The sequence below is a fragment of the Nelusetta ayraudi genome, unplaced genomic scaffold, assembly GCF_046127955.1.
Source record: "Nelusetta ayraudi isolate G7.1 ecotype Tasmania unplaced genomic scaffold, CSIRO-AGI_Nayr_v1 ptg000048l, whole genome shotgun sequence".
Classification (NCBI taxonomy): domain Eukaryota; kingdom Metazoa; phylum Chordata; class Actinopteri; order Tetraodontiformes; family Monacanthidae; genus Nelusetta; species Nelusetta ayraudi.
This window is the reverse complement of record NW_027466098.1, coordinates 14,076,717-14,097,236: the sequence shown is the minus strand read 5'-3', so window position 1 is coordinate 14,097,236 and position 20,520 is coordinate 14,076,717. Positions and strand designations below refer to the sequence as shown.

The 20,520-nt window shown below is 48.4% G+C and overlaps 1 protein-coding gene across 1 annotated transcript in view; it reads right to left on the bottom strand.

The window, feature by feature from the left end:
- Nucleotides 1–159: 159 nt before the first annotated feature.
- Nucleotides 160–20,520, bottom strand: part of nbeab (neurobeachin b) — a 192,440-nt gene continuing 172,079 nt past the window's right edge. Inside the window, exons 47-56 of the mRNA XM_076036487.1 lie at nucleotides 17,235–17,402; nucleotides 11,273–11,362; nucleotides 10,016–10,193; nucleotides 8,557–8,628; nucleotides 8,252–8,407; nucleotides 7,615–7,785; nucleotides 4,437–4,538; nucleotides 3,959–4,155; nucleotides 3,451–3,602; nucleotides 160–1,775 (exon numbers count right to left, since the gene is read on the bottom strand). Coding sequence (XP_075892602.1) covers nucleotides 1,685–1,775; nucleotides 3,451–3,602; nucleotides 3,959–4,155; nucleotides 4,437–4,538; nucleotides 7,615–7,785; nucleotides 8,252–8,407; nucleotides 8,557–8,628; nucleotides 10,016–10,193; nucleotides 11,273–11,362; nucleotides 17,235–17,402 — 1,377 coding nt within the window. The 3' untranslated portion in view covers nucleotides 160–1,684. The remainder of the gene's footprint in view (nucleotides 1,776–3,450; nucleotides 3,603–3,958; nucleotides 4,156–4,436; nucleotides 4,539–7,614; nucleotides 7,786–8,251; nucleotides 8,408–8,556; nucleotides 8,629–10,015; nucleotides 10,194–11,272; nucleotides 11,363–17,234; nucleotides 17,403–20,520) is intronic.

Sequence of the window (20,520 nt, the reverse complement as noted above, 5' to 3'; positions counted from 1 at the left end):
AACAAACTACAAACCTGATGAATAAAAATCCGGTCAGATAAGAAAAAGATTCCCATGTTACGGTTTCCTGTTATTTCTCCAGTACCAACTGAGAACAGCAGATGGCAGTGTTGCCAAACAAACGCGCTCTCGTCGAGAAGTTTCCACGCATTGCTCCAGATTCAGAGCGCGCTGATTTTACGTGATGACTTTTATGTGACGACTGTTAACTCACGAATTTAACCACAATGAATTACCTGAAGCTTCAGGGTTTCTCCCCACAGTTTTTATTAAAAAACAAAGTAGTGAAAGTAATACACAGCTTTCTATTTTTCAACACAAAAATAACGTTGAAAGGTCAATCATATGCAAACGCAACTGGCAAGGGGGGGGGAACACACATTGTCGACCGTAACATTTACAGTATGCTACAAAAATTAAAATGCAACAGGAATGTAAATGATTTGAGAGGAAAGCAAAATAGGCCACAGTCAGTTTGGGAAGACTGCCCTCTCCATAATCTGTCTCAGTGCTGAGAACCTTCCTTGGGCCACTTCTTTGCGCAGGTCATAGTATTGCTAAGCCAGTGCCTGCTGTTACACACCTGCACACAAGACAGACAAACAGTTTTGTGCAAAAACAGACAAACTGAAACAGAGACATAAAACGACTGTTATTGCTGGCAGTGCCAACAGCTGTAAAACGTCTTTTAAGCAAAGACTCTTTTCTTTCTCTTTGCTTTTGAGTTGATACACCAATGAATCTGGCATTTAATCCTACGGACATGTTTTTTTTTGGAGAGGAATAAAAATTTGAAAAACAAAGGCGGGACTTCTAAGATGACAGTGTTGGTTGTTCAGCACTATAAAACATTCCATTTCATATGGATAATAAACTCAAAGTTCTTAAATTAAAAAATAATAATTCGTGGGTGACAGCTTTTGGATTAACCGATCAAAAGCAAAACAAACGAAAGAAAAATCACAAACGACTAAGTTCACATTGACTCGGACTTTTCGTTCCACAAAGACAAACACACTGAAGGAACATCCTCTTCACGTACACATACAATTAAACACCACTCATAACAGTGAGCAAAACCATGGCCGTATACATCTATTACTAATATCTAAAGTGCAGCGGAGCCTTTTTTTTTTAACATTATACATCGTTTACATGGTGTAACCGTTGGCAACATGGAGGCCGGTTGGACATTTAAACTTCGGCCCTGACAAACACACAAACATATTTACAGTTGTCTTTTTTTTCAATTCCTAGAAAAATGTTTTGCGGAAGATCTCTGCCATACAAATATTATATAAACGCTCATAACAGGGACGTTTGTTTTGTCTGGTATTTTCACAGTTTCAAACTGAAAAGCTACATCATTCAGGTCTATTTTTTATGGACTGTGTCGAGTTTGGCTTCAGTCTTCTGGCAAGAATCACAGGCCCGCTCGCTTCTGTTTAGCTGGTGCTCTGGTTGGCAATGAAAATCAAAACTGGGGGAAAAAAAAAAAAAAAGTTTGTCAAGTCAGTTAAGCTTTGCTTCAGACCAGGTGGAGAAACAAACTGTCACATTCCAGGTGTTAGTCCGGTCCGCCGCTTTCGCTCTCGGGCTGTGGATGTTTTGTTGACGAGGCCCGGCCACTGGATGCAGGGCTGGTTCCTCCTCCGCCCTCCTGCTGCCTGCAGCCTGTCGGCTCTCAGTACCTGCTCTGGTGCTCGTAGTGCCACCGGTTGAAGTCGATGTTGAAAGCCACGATACTGCCGGACACCATGCCTGTGATCAGAGTCCTGCAGGAGAAAACCGGATGTTCAGAATGGCAGAAATACTCTCTGTTACCCCGCAAGTGGCAAATGGGTTTATTTGTCTCGAGTAACACCTGCAGGTGCTGCAATTGAGGCACAAACCGTCTTAATTTTCTCGCTGTGGACGCTTTGTGAAAAAGGTGCACGGCTGTGATACACGAAGGAAACGCAGCGAGATCAGCGCAGAACATCACCGTGTTCCAATCCAACTGAAGTGGATCATTGAGCCTTTCGAACAGCCGGCTGGTGTGAAGGGAGAGCAGCTGATCCCTCTTGTACTGTTTGGCCCTCGGGGGCCTAAATATGTGAGCGCACAATGAACAGAGATGGAGCAGAATGGCTTTCTGTAAACGGGGGGGTTGATCTTTCTTTCCAGTGTTACCTAATGGTGACTCGCTTGCGTCCAGGCCATTGTAACTTCATCACAGGGTCCTTAAAACATTTAGGAAGTGAGAATTGGTGCGGACGGGCCGGCGGGGGGAAAAACCCATGTCGTAGTACGAAATTCTTTAAACAAGTGCCGATTTCTTGAACTATTGTCTGCAGCTGGCGCGGTTAGCAGTGACGGTGACCTTGCGGAAGAACAGAGCCTCCAGTCAGTCAGGGGTCAGAGTGTAAATGCTGGGAGGGATTTAGCCCATGGCTGTAAAGTGCAGCTTGAATGTTGAGATTCTCTAACCTCTCCTGACTTGCCGGGGTCACATGACGGCCCCCAGAGCGATTCTGTGGAGAAAACTGACCATTCTTTTGCGTCAAGGGCCAAACACGCTGCTGATCGCCAAACTCTCGCAACAGGCTTGCGTGCTCGCGTTTGTCTTTTCATCCCCCTTCTATCACCCCTCCAAAAATAAAGGGCACTGGTGGAAGTTACCTAACTCCGTCTCTATGGCAACCATAGGTTCTATTCAAGGGGAAAGAATGGTGGATGTTCCCCCGGACTGAAATCGGCAGTGGCAACCATGAAACTGTTTTTTTTTTTTGTTTCTATCTCGACCTACACACACCGCACCGCAATAAAGACACAGGAACAGCCGCATTATACCGTATACAGATCCGCCGAAGGCTGCCCACACATGCCCAGACAGCGACGGCGCGAACACAAACGAACACACAAGCCTGCCTAATTCTTCCGCAAACAGAACACTGTGTCACTCTCATGGGGCACATCCAAAAACACTGTTTAGACGGAAGATAAACCTGTAAACAGTGAGTAAGGGAGAGTAAATCGGGACGATTCTCTTCAGCTGGACTGACCCACATCGAAGCGAATCAATATCAAAGAGACTGAGGAAATGAGGAAAGAGGTGCAACAGCAACAGAGGAGTCCTGCATTTGAAACTCTGTCACTCTGAAGTCAGAGGACAGAATTATTATTATTTTAAATATATTATTTTTAAATATATCATTTATTATTTAAATACATGTATACTATTTTAAATATATTTTTTAAGCCTAGAGGCAGGATAAGTCACTGCAAGTCCATGTGTACACCTTCTACGGTTAAATCAACAAGTAATTATTAAAAACAAGAACTTTTACAGGTGAAATGAAAGAAAAGAAGATGCCAGCTTCTTGTGATCTCCCCCACCGGTGGTGTTTAGCTTCAGCCCGTTCGCCACGACATCGTCTGTGATGCGTGAGCCCCACAGGCTGTTCTCACCTCTGATCATGTGACAGGTCCATGGCTCGGACGCCGGCGTCGCAGCCCGGGTAGACGTAGAGTTGCTTGAAGTCACAAGCCTGCCACACCTGCACCACGCCGTTATCGCCGCCTGTGACCAAGTTGTGGCCGTCGCTGCTGAGTAGGATAGCCTGCAGCAGGAGACGACAGCGGGGCTGGTTACGGTAAGCCTCGTTTTTATGAGCAAAAAGGAAGCCTCGATTTGAAAGAGCCAATAATAACAATTGATAATGAATAGTAAAGCTGACTCCAATCCTGTTGCAATCACACACTTTTCACAACCAGTAAATCTCTCCACTCAAGCATGAAGCAACATTACTTATTTTGTAACATTTTGTAAAGTAAAAAAAGCCACCCAAAAAAACAACATTTTGTTTACTAAACTGGAAACACCAGACAATCACCACATGAGGCGCTGTTGCTCGCCATCAATGCAAGGACTTCACATTAGGCAGAAAGTCCTGAAGTCACGTGTGTGTCTGCTCACCCTGGTGGAATCATTGACCTCCATCTGTGCCAGCAGCTTCCCGTTGATGCTGAAGTTGCAGAACCGGCCTCTGTCGTAGTAGATGATGCAGTGGCCCTCGCTGGACACCGAGATGAGCCGCGGACACCGATAGTGGTCGGGGCCCTCCAGGGCCCGCAGGAGGTCCCCCGTGATGGTGTGCACCAAACATGGGCCCTCTGAGTGGAAAAGGAAACACACCATTTGACAGGTTGTTTGCCAAAGAGACGTGGAGGCGTTTAGCAAAGTGCCTTCAGAGGCAGGGCGAAGGCAGGGTGACACCCTGGATAAGTCGCCAGTTCATCGCAGGGCCCTCTTTGGACCAATTCATTGTAAATGTGCAGAAAAAGCAGCAGGCACTTAGAATCTACTGTACAGCAGCAGGCGCTTCTCACAGTGGCCTGGACTTTTTTTTCTAAATGACAGTTACAGTGAAGGGAGACAGGAACAGTACACTAACCTTTGGCTCCGCTGATGACCAGGCCAAGCTCTGCACACACAGACACACACACCACTTCCTGGTCGTGACCTGTCAGAACTGCCCGCGGTGCTGGGTAGTCGGCTGGGAGACGGGAGACACCAGGAAACACATTAGAAGACTGTTTATTAACACAATAAAAGCACATTAAGAATAAAATAACAGCAGTGAGGAAGGACTTGAAATGACTTTTTAAATCAGGATTTAAAAGCTAAGTATTGAGATGAAGAGATTGCTCCTCATAATAATAGGACTCTAATAGGATTCCTTGCTGCGGTCCTTCATCAGGCAATAAAATCGCTTGTATACGCAAACAAACTCGGCCATCGCGACACACATCTGCTCGCAGGGAGGTCTGTTTGGATTGTCATGTTAATGCGGCGATGCCCGCCGACGGCAGCCGAGCCGCTTGATTTCATCCGGCGTGTCACATGATTGATGACGGCCGGGGGGAGAGGTTAGTGAGGGGAGTGTCGCGCCTACGGGAGCCGCCCTCTGACGCTGTCAGCAGGGAGAGGCGGCGCTTGCACGCTCACTCGCTTGCAAATCCACTAATCACACACTTTCTTTGTCCGAGAAGCGAGTGGAAGCAGCTAATTAACTCAGTAATGAGTCAAATCTGTATTTGTGGGCAAACAATGAAGGGTAGGTGGGATGTAGAGGGGAAGGAGATGCTTTCCAGGCCCACAATAAGCTGCCTTTCATATACATACTGCAGCCTTTTGAATTTATTTTAAACATATCTAATAATTTAATGTTATGCCTGTTAGTTTACTGTCTCAAAGAGACTTGAACTCATGGACTAGACTCGATGACTCGACTCAAACATAGCTAACTAAATAAATAAAGTCAAGACAAGAGGGGACCCAAATAGGTCATCGCTGCACTGGAGACAGAATTAATTATTTCTTAATTCCATAATTATTTTGATTGTAGTTTACAGCTAATAACAATCAAGTTAATTTGGAAAAATGTCAAAAAGTTTAATATTGCAAATTACTGGTTGTACTAAAACCTCATCAAAATGACCAGCCTATGATAGTTTAGCATGAGATGGAGTGGCAGAATGCCAAATCCGAAAATGTCACAAAACTGAAAAAAGACCTGCACCTGTACAGAGTTTTCTCTTAAGGCCAAAAAATAAATAAATTAAAAAATATATTTAAATCAGCCTGAAACTCACCAACGCTACCGTCCTAACATGGTCTAGCATGAGACAGAGTGGTGGAATGCAAAATCTAAACATGTCCAAAAATGGACTCACTATAGTATGCATTTTGTTTCTGGGACAAAAAAACCTGAAACTTTAATCAGCCTGGAATTTACCGAAAAGACTGTCCTGTCATAGTTTAGCATGAGAGGGAGTTGTGCCATTTCCCTAAGCCCAACCCCAACCCCAGCTCTAACTCCAGGTGGGTTGGACAGGCTTGTGAAAGAGACTGACGGAACAGACAGACAGCCCAGCTGTGGAAGACAACACCATGGCCATAATTACTGACATGTTAGCTGATAATATTCTCATTCTAAACACATTTTGTTGTCTGTTGGTTTGTGAAAAGTGTCCCCAGCCAGATGCTAATGCTGTTTGGTGTGTGTGTGTGTGTGTGTGTGTGTGTGTGTGTGTGTGGGGGGGGGGCGTGGAAAAGTTTGAGAAACCCTGAAACCCTGACCTGGATGACAGGTAAGTCCTGATAGATGACGGGGACACGTCAGACACACCCCCCCCCCCCCCCTCCCCCACCAGCCATCACCCTCCCCTCCAGCCCGTCCAGCTAGGCGTATCGCCTTTGCAGCTGCAGCGGTGAGCTGGACTGTGATCGATGCGGCACAGTTCCTCAGAGACCGGGACCTGAGCCGCGCTGTCAGTCCCAGCACCCACTGTTGAGGGCAGCTGAGCTGAATAGGACAAGTGTCAGAAAAAAAAGTGTCCCGGGGGGGACGGGGACCTTGTGCAGCTCACCTAGCTGACAAAAGATTCAATCAGCCAGTGCCGCGTAACACTCCCCGCTCCACCTTTCCTCGGCCCCTGGGAGCAGCCAAAGCCAGCCACCACAATTACCAGGTGCAAGCACAACCACCCCCAACCACCACCACCACTCTCCCCATCACAGTGGTCTGAGAGGAAGGGCCGTGATTGAGCTGGGACTCATTTTAATTATTACACATTTAAGGCACGAGCAGCCTTCTGGGCCCTGAAATCAATTTCAGGGCCGCGCTAGGATGCGGGAGCGGTGATCTGCAGATGCATGGGGTGAAAGAAGATTTAACAGGCGTGAAGAATCACCAGTGTGAGCCTCTTGAATGGAGGAAACTAATAAGTGAGAGAATAAAGAGGAGTTCAGGAGTGGAATTGTGAAAGGGGAGCAGTGTTTGCAGCCATATGGGAACAGGACTGATGCCGGCTCAGCACAGATTTGTGAATCCACGTCGACCACTCATACAGAGAGAGAGTGCATTTTGAAACCACGTTGTGCTTCTTTTGTTCTTTCCATCTGGCATTGATTAGTTGATAAGAGGCTGAGGAAGGTGAGAAACATCCCGTATCTTTGTTTCTTCCGATGAGCTTTTTCTCCCTTCCTCCCTTTTGTCCGCTGAAGATGCGGCGTGAGCGCTGGTGGCTCGGTACCAGGGGAATACCGCCAGTCTCCTGCCGCAGCAACACGGGCTTGGTTGGCCCTTGCTAATTGGAGGCAACCAAGCTGAAACTCTTAATTAGCTGCAGGGTTTTTTGGCGAGGAAGATTAAAGGGCATTCCACGCCAAATCTGCAACGATTGGAAACACAAGATTGTCGAGAAGCAGAATGAGACCACGTGCTTCTCTGCATTTACCCATTTTTCCATCCTACTGGTGAGTTCGGGCGAAGTTAACAGCGAACAATCATCAGAAACCCCCCCCCACTGGCCTCTACAGCTGACCTCTGCTAACCTCTAATTAAAAGAGAGTAGGCTCAATAATATAATGAATCACACAAAAGTATCACAGCCATGGTACAAATTCATTGTTGTCTCCCCGCACCGATATTATTGAATTTCTTTGGCTGAATAACTTCCAAGTGTGAATCACTTACTTGAAAGATGAACCAAATGAGCATCTAAAAGGAACATAAGCAAAGACCCAAACATTTCTATGGGGATAACAGGAACATTTTCCATCCTCACTGTTATTGGGATTGTCTCCAATAATGTGGTGCCGCCCGCTCCAGTACCACAGCAGCAGGGTGGCGTCTCTGGAACCGGAGACGATGTAGCAGTCGCCTCCGATGTACGACTCCGATCTGGCCAAACACGTCACCACGTCCCAGTGACCAAATACGATCTGTGTCAGTTTGCCTAATAAAAAAAAAAAAAAAATTTACAACGTCGTAAACAACATGTTTTGGCTACTTGTTCTCATTGCTGTGTGGTTTGTCCAATTGATTTTCTTTCAATACCAAATTTTGCTCAGGCACTTAAAAACATACAACAGAAGCGCCGAATGACGAAGCACAAATATGGCAACTGTTCATCTATTTAGCTTAGAATCCAGCGGAAGAACTTGTTCCCTTCTAATCCGCTTGTTACAGACACTCAACCATTATCAATGACAGGGACAGAAGTAAAAGCATTCTTTCATTCATTCATAACTGCATGGTGCCCAGTCATTTGTGCCCCCCCTCCCCACTTTTTTTTTTTTTTTTACACAAGGCTTGTCAGCTGAGCGCATCGACGAACGCTGCATTACCCGCATGGCAGTGCTCGGTCCTCTGCACATCAGTGCACACCTCTATAGGAAATAGAGTTTACAGCGACGGCCTACCTGTCTCCGAGGAGTACACACGGAAGCTCTTGTCCCAGAAGCCACACACCAGGATGTAGCGGTTGTCAGCTGTCACCACAAAACAATGCAAGGTGATTTGGATGCTCTGGTCCACTAAGTCTGTGATCTGACGCTTGTTGCTCCCTGTGTTGTTGGCTGCGGAAGGAAGAGGGAGAGGAAGACAACAGCGGATATGTCGATAGCCGTGTCTGTCAAGCTTTTCCTGCCGGGCTGTTAATTACCCTCAAGATGGAAGCGATAGAGGAGGATGTATTTTTTATGATAAAACAGAGACGTTCTCTCACCAACTAACGAGTCCATCTCAATGGGGAGGTGGTGCGCTTGTTCCAGCGAGTAGCCCGGTGCTCCACGGAGACCTGGATTACAGCAGGAAGACACGCACAGATGATCACGAAGGTTATTAGTCGTTTCTACATGTTGATGAATGAATGGATGAAGTGAAGTACAGTTTACCAGTGTTTTGGAATACACCAACTCAGTAGGCGCTTCCTTCAAAAGGAAGCCAATACTTTTCATCACTCTGATGAAAATGTATCAATGCTCTCTCTTCTGTCCTTTAAGCCAGCTTTGAAAAAGCAACACGCCACCATCGGTCCAAAAAAGATACAAAACCCTTCCCCTTCTTCTTCTCCACTTCTCCACTTCAACCACTGCAGCTGTGTTCATTAGCGGTGGGCCTGGAGGAGGAAGCAGCCGCCGCCGCAGCAGCAGAGCGCAGACGCTCTGGCCTGCAAAGCTCGGGCTGTTTCTGCAGTGACAGATGGCGACGTGTGAGGAGAATGTGGTGCAGTTGCGACCTAATTTCAGAGTAACCATTGCATCGGCCCTCTGACCCCCGAGGTGAGGCTGTGTCTCGGGGAGGGGGCTCCGTGGGTAATGTTGTTCGCACATGTCTGCTGCAGAACATGTGGAAACGCTCACACTCAGCTTACCTAAAGGAGCCGCTCGACTCTCCAGCCAGCCAGCCAGCCAGCCAGCCAGCCGGCTACAGCTCTATTACGGGCGGCGGGCAGGTTTGTGAGAGACTGGGCTGAAGTTATTTCACAAGACATGCTGCTCCAGTAGGCACATGGATGTATTATCAGGACGAAATATCAGACTGGCAATATGGCGGTGCAACGATTTCTTCAGTGGCCACTTGAGGTAGTGCAGCGTCCGAAAAAGCATTTTTGCCATGGACCGAAATACAAAAATAAATGCATTTAAAACGGCTGACGGGACGACTGTGACCATAAATGTGACTCATATCAGATCTTTCTATTGTAGATTTTTCAGTGATGGTCTTTTAGTCATTTAAAAAAAATAATAAAGGCCAGAAAATCACCAGAAAATAATTGATCTCCAGCGTGACGTCACAACATCGTATGTGCTGCTGTGTCTCAGCTCATTCTGATTGGCTGCACCCTGACGTGTCTGTAAGTGACGTTCTCCAGAATCGTTCTGATTGGCCAAATAAATCATGTGAGTTACAGAGACATGATGGGAAGTGACACTACTCTGCATGCTCTACAGGCCCATTAATGCGGAAGTCGAAGACCTTTTCGGCGTGTGCGCTGGATGAGCAACTTCATTCAAATGAATGGGCCGCCATCTTGGACTCTGGGGGCCTGCTGCACATGGCCTATTAGCTACATATATATTAGCCTGGAAGAATCGTGGACTTTTTCACCTTACGCACTTTAATTGTTATTATTATTATCATTAACTATTATTATTACTCCCGCGGCTTCCCCCTCTGCTCACCGACAGTGTTGTGCCATCGGTTGACGGCAAAGAGGCGGCTGCAGGTGACGGTGACCACGGCGGGCACGGTGAGGTGCGGGAGGGTGTTGGCCGCCACGTGCGTCACGGGCGAATTGGACGGGAACTTCAGCACCATGATGACGTCCTGCTGCATCTGGTCCTTGAACATGAGAGGGCTCTGCGGAAGGAAAGACTGTTGAGAGGGATGCAGCGGTGGGGAAACAGGAACGAGGGGGGGAAGACATGAATGGTTTTTGGAGATGAAGAATGGGAAGAGGTAATTAGAGTCGTTTGGAGGGGGAGGAAAATAATCAGGGTTCAGACAGACGCAGAGGGAGGCTTTGCGCACTGCCCCCTTCAGACGGGGAGGTCACACAGCAGGGGAAGACGAGAATAAGACAAGACGACTGGTGATGGAGAAGGTTCTGCACATGGGATGGCGCAAAAAAAAAAAAAATGATACACACGTGTCGGAAAGATTCAGTTGTGTCCACAAAGAAGAAGACTTCAAAGAGACTGCAAAGAGAATTTGAGTGACTACATAATTACCCAATCTTAAACCAGCGTGAACTTGGCAATGTAAGCAGCAAAAATAAAATAAAGAAAAAATAGCAAGTGATCCTGACGATTGTCTGCGAGTTCTTTTTTTAAGGACTTTCATCTCTCGTCATTAATTTCCAAGATTTTAGACAGGAGCGGATGAAAGCGTTCACATCTGTTGCAAAAGCAGAAAAGTTGAATAAAAGGATCTCAGAGGGATCTGCCTGAGGTTTCTAGTCTGGGAGGAAAGTAACAGAGAGAGGCCATGTGGATATAATGAGGGCCAGACAGGGCAGCAGGAACTCAGACAGGAGGAGAGGAGCTACTCGGCCAGCAGGGAGCACTCTTCGCTTTACCTCGAGCTGCTGTTAGCAGGCGGCAACAGCTGTAAAACACAGCAGAGGGCGAGAGTGGGAGACGCACGGTGTTTTCACACCGCACATCTGTGACCTACATGAAGTAAACCTTCTGAAATATTTATCCTGAGCTATAAAATGGAAGCTGAACACATACTGATAGAGAAACGAGGGGAAACACTGTCAGGGCTGCCTGCAAACGTGCACGGCCGTCAATCTGCCACAAGGTGATCTGGGACTCGTCCTCCTCACACCAGCAGCAGCACCACCACCACTGCAGCAGCAGCAGCAGCAGCAGCAGCAGCAGCAGCAGCAGCAGCAGCAGCCGCCAGGACTTTCCCGGGGTTGAATTTGCTCTCACCAGGTGCATGGCGGAGCTGCGCGGAGGATGTGGCTCGATAAGCAACTGAGATGGCGTCTGCCCAACGCTCTGGATCTGTGCCTCTGTGGCCTGCGGGGGGGAGAGAGGGAGAGAGAGAGGGAGAGGGAGAGAGAGGGAGAGAGAGAGAGGGGAGGGGGTGGCTGTCACAATCAATATGCATCAAAGTGATGGGTCAATGCGTTACTTGACAATGCAAGCAAATCCTAACTCAGCCGTGCCTCTCAGGGAGGGGGGAGGGGGGAGGCTGCAAAGGGGGAGCACTCGCAATCCGCCCGGGTGCCCCCCCATCCCTCTCCTCCCTCCTCCCCCAGTTCCTTACCCCCTCCCCCCCCCACAACCTCCACCTCTCTGGGCCCTGCAGAGTCATCCAAGTGTTAGTGCGGAGGAGACAAGCCTTTTCCTATTAACATGCTTCAGTTAACCATTCCCATTTCCAGTCGCCGGGGCCCCTCCCCCTCCCCCTCTCCCTCCCAATGCTGCATAAACGTTAACCTGGAGTGACATCCTGGGGGCCAGGACTGCGAGCGCAGAGCCCGGCCCACTTTTAGATGTTTTTTGTGCGCCTGAAACAAACAAACAAAAAAAAAACAACACTTTTGAGCCGACCGGAGCCGATCTGGGCCAAGAAAGGGAACCTTGATGAGGGATGATTTATGAGCCGAGAGCTCCAAGTCTGATGGCTCGTGACTACAGGGGGAAGGACCCCCCGCCCCCCGCAAAAAAAAGGAAACTAAACTAAAAACAGCACAGCAAGTCACACCCTGAGAAGAAAGACACAAAACAACAAGCAGGGACATTTGACTATTATTAGAAAATAGCTTCCATGTAACCGAGAGAGAGAAAAAAAGCCCCTCTGGTTGCCTCCAGTGAGGGAGGAGGAGGAGGAGGAGGAGGAGGAAGAGGAGGAAGAGGAGGGAGGAAGGAAAAAAAAAAGGAAGCAGTAAGAGCTGCAGAGCTGGACTGAAAGTGGGGCACTCGACGGCGGGAGTGATTGATGTGACTGGAGCCACTTCCACCATCAGAGGGGAGCTTGTAGACGTCCGTCAATGCCACCGCGCACAATGGAACATACATCGCTCAGCCCTTGCACCCCCCGTCCCCTCCCCTACCCCAGCCCACCCCGCCCGCTCCGCCCCGCCTGGGTGGGTGACTAGCCCTCATCTTCCTCAGGCCTGTACGCACCGCTCACTATCAAAGGGACCTATTGGCCACCACATGTCACCCAGGGAGACGCGGCGCCGGCGACTCGGAGGTGATACCGAATTAGGACAGGCCACCTGCAAGCCAAAAAGTCGCCCTCGACCCCCCCACCACCCCCACCATCACTTCCTATCTCCCGCAGTACTGAAAAAGGCGGCGTGGACACAGCCCAGAGGTTGCCGTGCAGCTACGAAAAAAAAACAATGGTAACACTTTCTATGAAGGTCTATTACTATTGTATAATGCATTACGACTGCCTTATAAAGGCGTTATAACGTATTATACAATAGGCCTTCATAGAAAGTGTTAGCAATTTTTTTTTTCTCCCCTGTAACCTGGTGAGCGCATTTGGCAACTATTAAGTGTTAGTCAGGATTTCTCAACTTCCTCTTTTTCTTTCTTTTCGTCTTTCTCTTTACAAGCCAGCACATGTCGTCCAGTAATGACCGACTGACATTATGGCTATTTAAGGACAGGTTTTCGAGGTGCGGGGGGGTGGGGGGGTGGGTGGGGGGTGTAGCGTTGGGGGTAGGGGTCGCGGTGTGTCCGCTCCAATCGCGAAACACGATACAGAGATCAGAAGTGCTGATGTGTGACGCATGTGGAAAACATCATCCCGCAGTTCTTGCGATCGGAGCCGCTCACCAGGGAAACGAGGCCCCCGACACATGCCCCGTTTTGGTAGTTTCCATCGGGCTGAAGACCCAGCATTCTTCTCCTGGAAGAGGGGGAGGCGGTGGAAGTGGTGGAGGAGGAGGACGAAGAGGTAGAGGAGGTGGAGGGGGAGGAGGACGGTGCTCAAGGAGAACCCAAGAACACGTCTCTCAGCCGCTCGGCCGCTAATCCACCTGGAGCCGTGTCAGAAAACTTCTCTCGGTCCCGGGCCGAGACGCTGAGCGCTTAAAGCAGCCAGTTCATTAGGTTGACTCACTTCGGGGCTTTGTTTTTTTTTCCGATTCTTTTCCCCTCGGGCTGACACTTATTATCGCCGGAGCGAAAACCTGCGACGATCCTCCCTCGGAGCAACAGCCCGTCTCTGCTCGGCTGAGCACCTTTCTCTCCATCCATCAGGCCGCATCACGTCCGCGTGCGTCTGTCCGCCCCTCTCTAGTTCAACACGCCGTCCTCCCGGCGGCCCGGGAGTGAAAAAGGTGAAGCGACTGGCTGCGAGCTGTGCGCGCTGCTCGCCTGGTCCCAGGACTGGTGTGACGGAGGGATGATCGGCCTCCGGTGCACTCATGCGACGCAGCGACAACAACGCAGCCCTGTCAGACAGAATGCAAACAACGCGACCCCGCCGTGACCTCCTGAGTAGCGTGGGATGATGCCGAGTCACAGCACCTGCGCATCAGGGTCTGGCTGCGACCAAATATGACACTGCCTGGCTTTTGCAAACTGTTTTTTTTTTCCCCCCCAAGTGTTTTTTTTTTCGATTTTAGAGTTGAATAGTGACGGCAGGTGTTTATCTTTAATTCCTCATTCTTTTATTTATGAATGTATTCTATTTTATTTGAGGGGATGGTGCATATTAATCAACAGTACATAAAAGATGTTGTACAGTTAGCAAGGACGCTAAATTTCATCTGCAGTTACCACATAAAACAATGAACAGCGAAAGATCAACAGATCAACATACATTAAAATCATACGCATAGAAAAACCACATTAGTCAAAAGACTCTCGTAAAACAGTTTCACATTATTAGCTACTTACCAGTAAACAGCATAACAACCCTTTGTTTGCAGCTTCCTGCTTAAAAAAAAACATGTTTTTGGAACAATACTATAGACAATGATAACAATACTAGACGACCATGGTGGTGTCACTCACCTGGGAAGGGCATTAGCACCCTTTGTGACATCACGACCACCTGATTTCTATCACTGTGTGTATATTTCCAACCACTGAGTAAACTGAGCGAGGACGGAATTTACCTATTTCCATGGATTCTACTGCAAGTCTAGAGACACACGTTATTAGAAAATGCATGATTAGTATTCTTCATTACGGTATTGCTAAAAAGTGAGATCACCATGTGAGTACACAGAGGAAGACAGGAATATAATTGGAGTAATTACTTCCCCGTGCAGCTGCAAACGCGGCTCATTCTTTGCGCGCTGCTGAGAAGTTGCACTGAGTGATCTTATCTTGGAGCGCTGAAGAATTCACCTGAGGCTGCTTGCTGACTGACAGCACTGAGCGCCCAATTGTTCACTACTGTATGTGGTAGCGCGAGAGCCTAATCAAAGCGCAGGAGCAATTACCTCGTCCCACCTCGCCGGCTCCTATACGCGGCTATATGGAAAGTCTTAACAGTAAGGTCAAGCTTTAAAAAACGCTTGTCTGGTCTGTGGTGCAGTTTATATCCAGGTGTGATTGGCTCGTCAAACCCCCCCCCCCTCCCCCTCCACTCCCACCTCAGACCCCCCGCCTGCTGCAACACACTTTGTTGTCTCTGTTGACGCAGTGGAGAGGACGACGCCGAGGCGCTGATGAATAATTTGTCTGTTTACCTCGGAGTGACACGCCGGGGTCTAAATCAAGGGGGCTGCTGTCATGTTTTTTCCACGAGAGGGAGGGGTGTGTGGGGGTGCGCGTGTGTGTGTGTGTGTGTGTGTGTGTGTGTGTGGGGGGGGGGGGGGCTGTCAGAGAGGAGATGGACCGCTGTTCCGGCAGAGCTGCCCAGCAGAGCTGTCACCGCGTCCTCAGCCAGGAGCCTGGCGGCGTGTCAGCGAGTCATCATTTCTATCTGACGCGCCGACGGAAATGATCTCTCATGACCTCTAATTTCTTGACATTTTCAAACACCTTAATTGTTGTGACTAATGCCAGATCCGCAGCCTCACCTGTCAGGTGCGCGCGAATGAATCAATACCCCGGAGTCAATCGTCACATTTCAGCGGGTCTTAGCGGAGACGTTTACTGGGCACTTTTCCATCTCGGGCTCACTGAGTCAGTCAGGCAGCTCACAGAGAAACAGCAACAATAGTTGCGGCGATGATATGATTCTCCTGGTAGTAAATAGAGGAACTATTTGAAGCTAATTGCTGTTATATTTTTGGTTCCTAAAATTGGACTTCAATGGGCAAAAAGAAAAAAAAAAGACGACTTCAAACGCGCTAATTAAAGAGAATTATTTATCATGCATTTCTTTTGAAATGCTCCTGTGTTTTTAGCAAATGAGGCTCAGACATGCAGGGTTATGTTTATTTCAGGGAGAGCGTGACATGAGTGAAGGCACGGAGGCTCGTCTTAATTAGTGCTCATCATATCTGCATTACCTCAGTCGCAATTAGCCGGGCCAGTTCCTCTCTATGCGGCAGAGATGCGATCACATGTCACCGCCACATCGACTGGGCACAATTAGGGAGTCTGAGACACAGACTTCCTAATGTGCAACTAACTAACCAACCATCGCTACTGTCAACTCCCCGGGTGTGACAGTCGAGTGGCGGACGGCGTGAAAAACCTCTCTGCCTGATGCAAAATGAAATAATGAAATCGGGATTGTCTGACCCTTTTTCTTTTTGGTGGCGGGTCCCAAAAAATAAACACAATCAGGTTTGGTAATTAGATGAGTCGAATCTTCCGCAGGTGATTTGCATAGTGGTCACTTGATAGATAAAGGCGGCCCTGGAAGTGACAGTATATAAATGACTTGTTTTGCAGACAGCAGATGGTGGATATCACAGGCAGGGAGACGAGCTCACACTGGAAAGAAGGCGCCGTGCACGCCAGCTGCTGCTGCTGCTGCTGCCGCTCCGCTCCCCTTTCCCCTCTGCGCAATTAAGCTATTCAGGAGCGGCGCGGCTCAGTCGCAGATATCCTAATAATTAGTCAAGAACAAGAGGATTCGCGAGCTCATCTATCGACTAGGGTGACCTTTGATTGATCAATGAGCTCGATCCCATGCATTGATCTGGTTTAGGGGACAAAACTACAGCGTGCATGGTTGAGGGGACTAAACTACAGCATGTACGTGAAGGCTTTCAGTCATCTAGGTCATCTTAAAGTAGAAGGGTTATGTTGGGGCAACTGGACTTGCACAAGAACAAGTTTTGGGACCGTCAAACCTGTTTTCAGAACCAAAATAACCTTTTTCGATGAGAGGCGAAATGTCTTCAAGATCACAAGAACAAGACCAGTTGACTTAACTTAACCCTTCAACTACAGCATACATGGCTTTGGGGACAAAACTACAGCATATATGGTTTATAGGGAACAAAACTACAGTATGCTTGGTTTAGGGGGCCAAACTACGGCATATATGATTTAGGGGGCAAAACTACAGCGTATAGGGTTTAGAGGGAAAAACTACAGCATATATGGTTTAGTGGGCAAAACTACAGCAAATATAGTTTAGGAGATAAAACTACAGCATATCCAGCTCAGTGAGGAAGCAAAATAGGCTGCTTTTTTTTTTAACTGGTTGTTGGATAACACAGATGTTCAAGGGAGGAAACAAATGGCGCAACATGACGCTAAACCTGAGGCAAACTCGGTGAGTCAGCAGCGGCCGCCCGAGCGTCTCACGGGCTACATTTGCGTGACACTAATAATTGATTGACAGCTGCATGATTTGAATGTTCCAGCAGCTCCACAGCGCATGCCAGGGCGGATACCGGCAGGAAGTTGCTCCCCTGTGGCGAGAATAACAGCGGAGGGGAGGGGCTCCGTCGCCATGGTGACACGTGTGCAGGTGTGTGTGTGTGGGGAAAGGGGCGAAGGTGGGGGGCCTTACCTCTCGGAGCGAGGGGTCGGTGATACTGTCCAGCTTGGACGAGCCCTCGTAAGTCAGGTAGTGAAAGACGTTGAGGGCGCGCACCGCCTCCGGGCCCCGCTGCTTGTAGCCGAAAATAAGGTCGATCCACTGATGCAGCTGACATGACACAAACTCGCTTTCCAGGGCCTGTCAGAGGAGAGCGGGGCAAAGCGGAGGTGAGAGGTGTACCGGCAGCGCACGGACCAGGAGGCAAATTGTACGTTACACACAACACTGCACGCGACAAAACGTAGCCTCGCCGTGATGAATACAGAGGGCTTGTTGGCCGTTAGGTCTGTACCAGGCATCGCAAACTGGCCTCGGACTTGTTCATGGCCAAAAGTGTTAAATGGCATGGGAGCCTCAGCAGTGTAACTGCTGACTGACACCACAGCTCAAACTAGTTAAACTGACTTCTGGCCATATTAGGACAAAAGTCTGTGTCCGGTGATAAGGGATCCAGACAGAGCAGAGAGTTAAATCAGTGCAGCAATGACGAAAGGTTTGTCTTAAACTGCACACTTCTGTTCCAAACATATGCTACTTTGAGTACAGTGCACAAGTGCACATGTGTACAGCTGTGTTTGCACCAGAAACTAAGTCACAAACATCTGATATGGTAGCAGGAAACAATGCCGTTTTGGAGGCATTCTTTTGCATGACGCATCGCTGTGAGTAAATACTTTCAACAGATTTATCTGTTGAGTCAGCACTGACGTCATGTTAGCTACTATGAGTGTGTCATGTCATAGCTAGCTGACACGTTCCCTGCTACAGTGGCATATTTGAATCAGAAACTCTGATATTAGCATGTGCATGCCAGCATATTTCGCTTTAAATAGTTTAATTCAGTAACACAGAATCCTCAGTTGGTTTAAAGCGCACACATTAGTTTCACACACTAAAAAGACAAAGGCTGGAGCCCTTCTTTGAAAGCCAAGCTAACTGAGGACCAACCTACATGAAATTTCTCTCTCTCTCTCTTTTCTCTCTCCTCACAGACAAAGGAAACGGTACAGCAGCACCAACTGCGATCCGGTTTACCGTGGCGGCGACACGTACGTATCGCTGGCGAGGTGACAAAGAAAACTCAATTTCTTGCCGAAAGATTGGGAATATGATTAGGGGATAATTATCATAATTTTTTCTATGTGTACCAGGCAGCGCGGGTGTGTGTGTGTGTGTGTGTGTGTGTGTGTGTGATGCATTGTTCCAAAAAAACATGGTGGAATATAATTCCCCCTCCGCGCTGGTATAAAAGCTCGGCTGGAGGAATTTGCACTCCTCCCCTCGCATCAGGAAAAAAACAGCCATTACCAACAAAGCCTGTTCGAGCGCACAGAGGCAGAGTTTGCCACAGGGCATATCAGCGCAATTGAAAGTGGCACATGCAAAGATGAGAAGAGGGAGGGCTGGCGTGAGGGAGGGAGGGATGCAAAGGAGGAAGAGTGAGACGGAGGGTGGGGGGTGCAGGGAAAGAGAGAGAGAGAGAGAGCTACACTGACAGAAATGAAATAATAGAGGAAGCAGGAGCGTGGGGGCGAGCGAGCGAGGGAGCAGAACAAAAGGAGGACGCCGAAAAATGGAGGCGGGCGACTGTGATTTTCCAGGACATCCGCCGGCCCGCGACATCACACTCGTGTGTATGGATGTGCCTGTGTGTGTATGTGTGTGTATGTGTGTGGATGTGTGTGTGCGTCCCTCAACGGTGGGAAAATATCCAGCGTTAATCCGCATGTCAGCCTCCCTCCTTGTACCAGAGATGCAGACATGCCCGTAAAACAACTATCAGGACTCCTCCGCCTTCTTCTTCGCCTCCCCGCCTCCGACGGCGAGCCCAGCCCCGATGGAGGCGGAGCAGGGCGGCGAGGAACGGAGCGGTGTGGTGAAAGGTCACCTCCACCAGAACCGGCCCGGCTCTGTCACTCCGGCTGAAAAGGTCAAGCGTGTTCCCGTAGCGTCTCAGCTCTAAAAAAAAAATAAAAAACACTTTTGTGGCCCCCGAAAGTCGGGGTGGAAACCGCGATGTGAAGTAGAAGGTATTCGAAACGACGCTGCCGGAATTTGGGGAATTTGCTTTATTATTGAAAAAGTTGGAAAAAAGGGCCATCAGGTGTTTGCATCAGGAAATTAAGTAAGCTGCGAACTGAGCTACATGAAGCTTAGCTAGGTCACATGGCAGCGCTTTGTGGCTGCAGGAGAAGCAAATTCCTTTTTAGGATGAACAAGGCCGAGGGAGTCTTTGGTCAAAGGTCAAAGGTCAAAGGTCCAGACAGACTGTTGATGCTCACGGCCGCGTTTCCCTGTCTGTTATGCAAACAGCCGACGGGGGACGCAAGCAGGTCACGGGTTTCCATGAAACACGATTGCCCCCTTTGTGATGTCACAAAGGGGACCGACACCTTATTGATCTCTGTCCTAGGTTAGTTAGCAGCATCCTCGCTGTAGCCATCTCCGTAACTTACTGAACACACGAAAGAATTTTTGCCGCAAACAGAGGGCTAAATGTGCCGTTTCCGGAGCAGTAGATTTACACTTTCTGAAATGATCAACGCTGGCAGGGCTGTTCTGCTGGAGGCCCTCGATGAAAAAAATGGATCTGCAAGTGGGAAAAAATGTAGGGCCTGTCTAATATCAGGAAAAGGAAGAGAAGAGCTGGATCATATTCAGTGTGTATCACTGGGTTGCATGTAAAATCACAGCATAAATAATCTTTGAAATTATTGCTTGCGTATGGGATTACTTGTGTCACTAAGTTCCTTAAGGGAGGCAAAGTAACTTATAAAAACCAACACACCTACAAGAAAAGAGAAGCAGGTAGAATAATGTAATGCACAGCCTTAGCCAGGGACTATTTTTAGAGCTTCTTTTTTAAATCATATCACATCTTAGAAACTATAACTGCATGTTTCAACGTCCATGCAGTCGGCAGTAACCTGGAAGCGATTCCACATTCAAGGGAAGGCAGAGTTTATGTGACGGCACCAGACGGCCCGTCCAAAAACACGGCGGCTGCTGCGGAGCACATGTTGATAGTCTGTGTGACGTGCACGCTCGCATGTGACACGCATGAGCGCAGGAAAGGGCCCTGCCAGAGCGACAAGGCTGACATCGCTGGGGTCAGAGGTCAGAGATACAGCTTTTAATGTCAAAGGGTGAACTTCACGAGAGAGTTTGAGAGACGGCGAGACGGAGATGTGCGTAAAAAGGTTATGGAGGAAAAAAAAAATACATGAATGGCTGCAAAAAAAGAGAGCGAAAATGT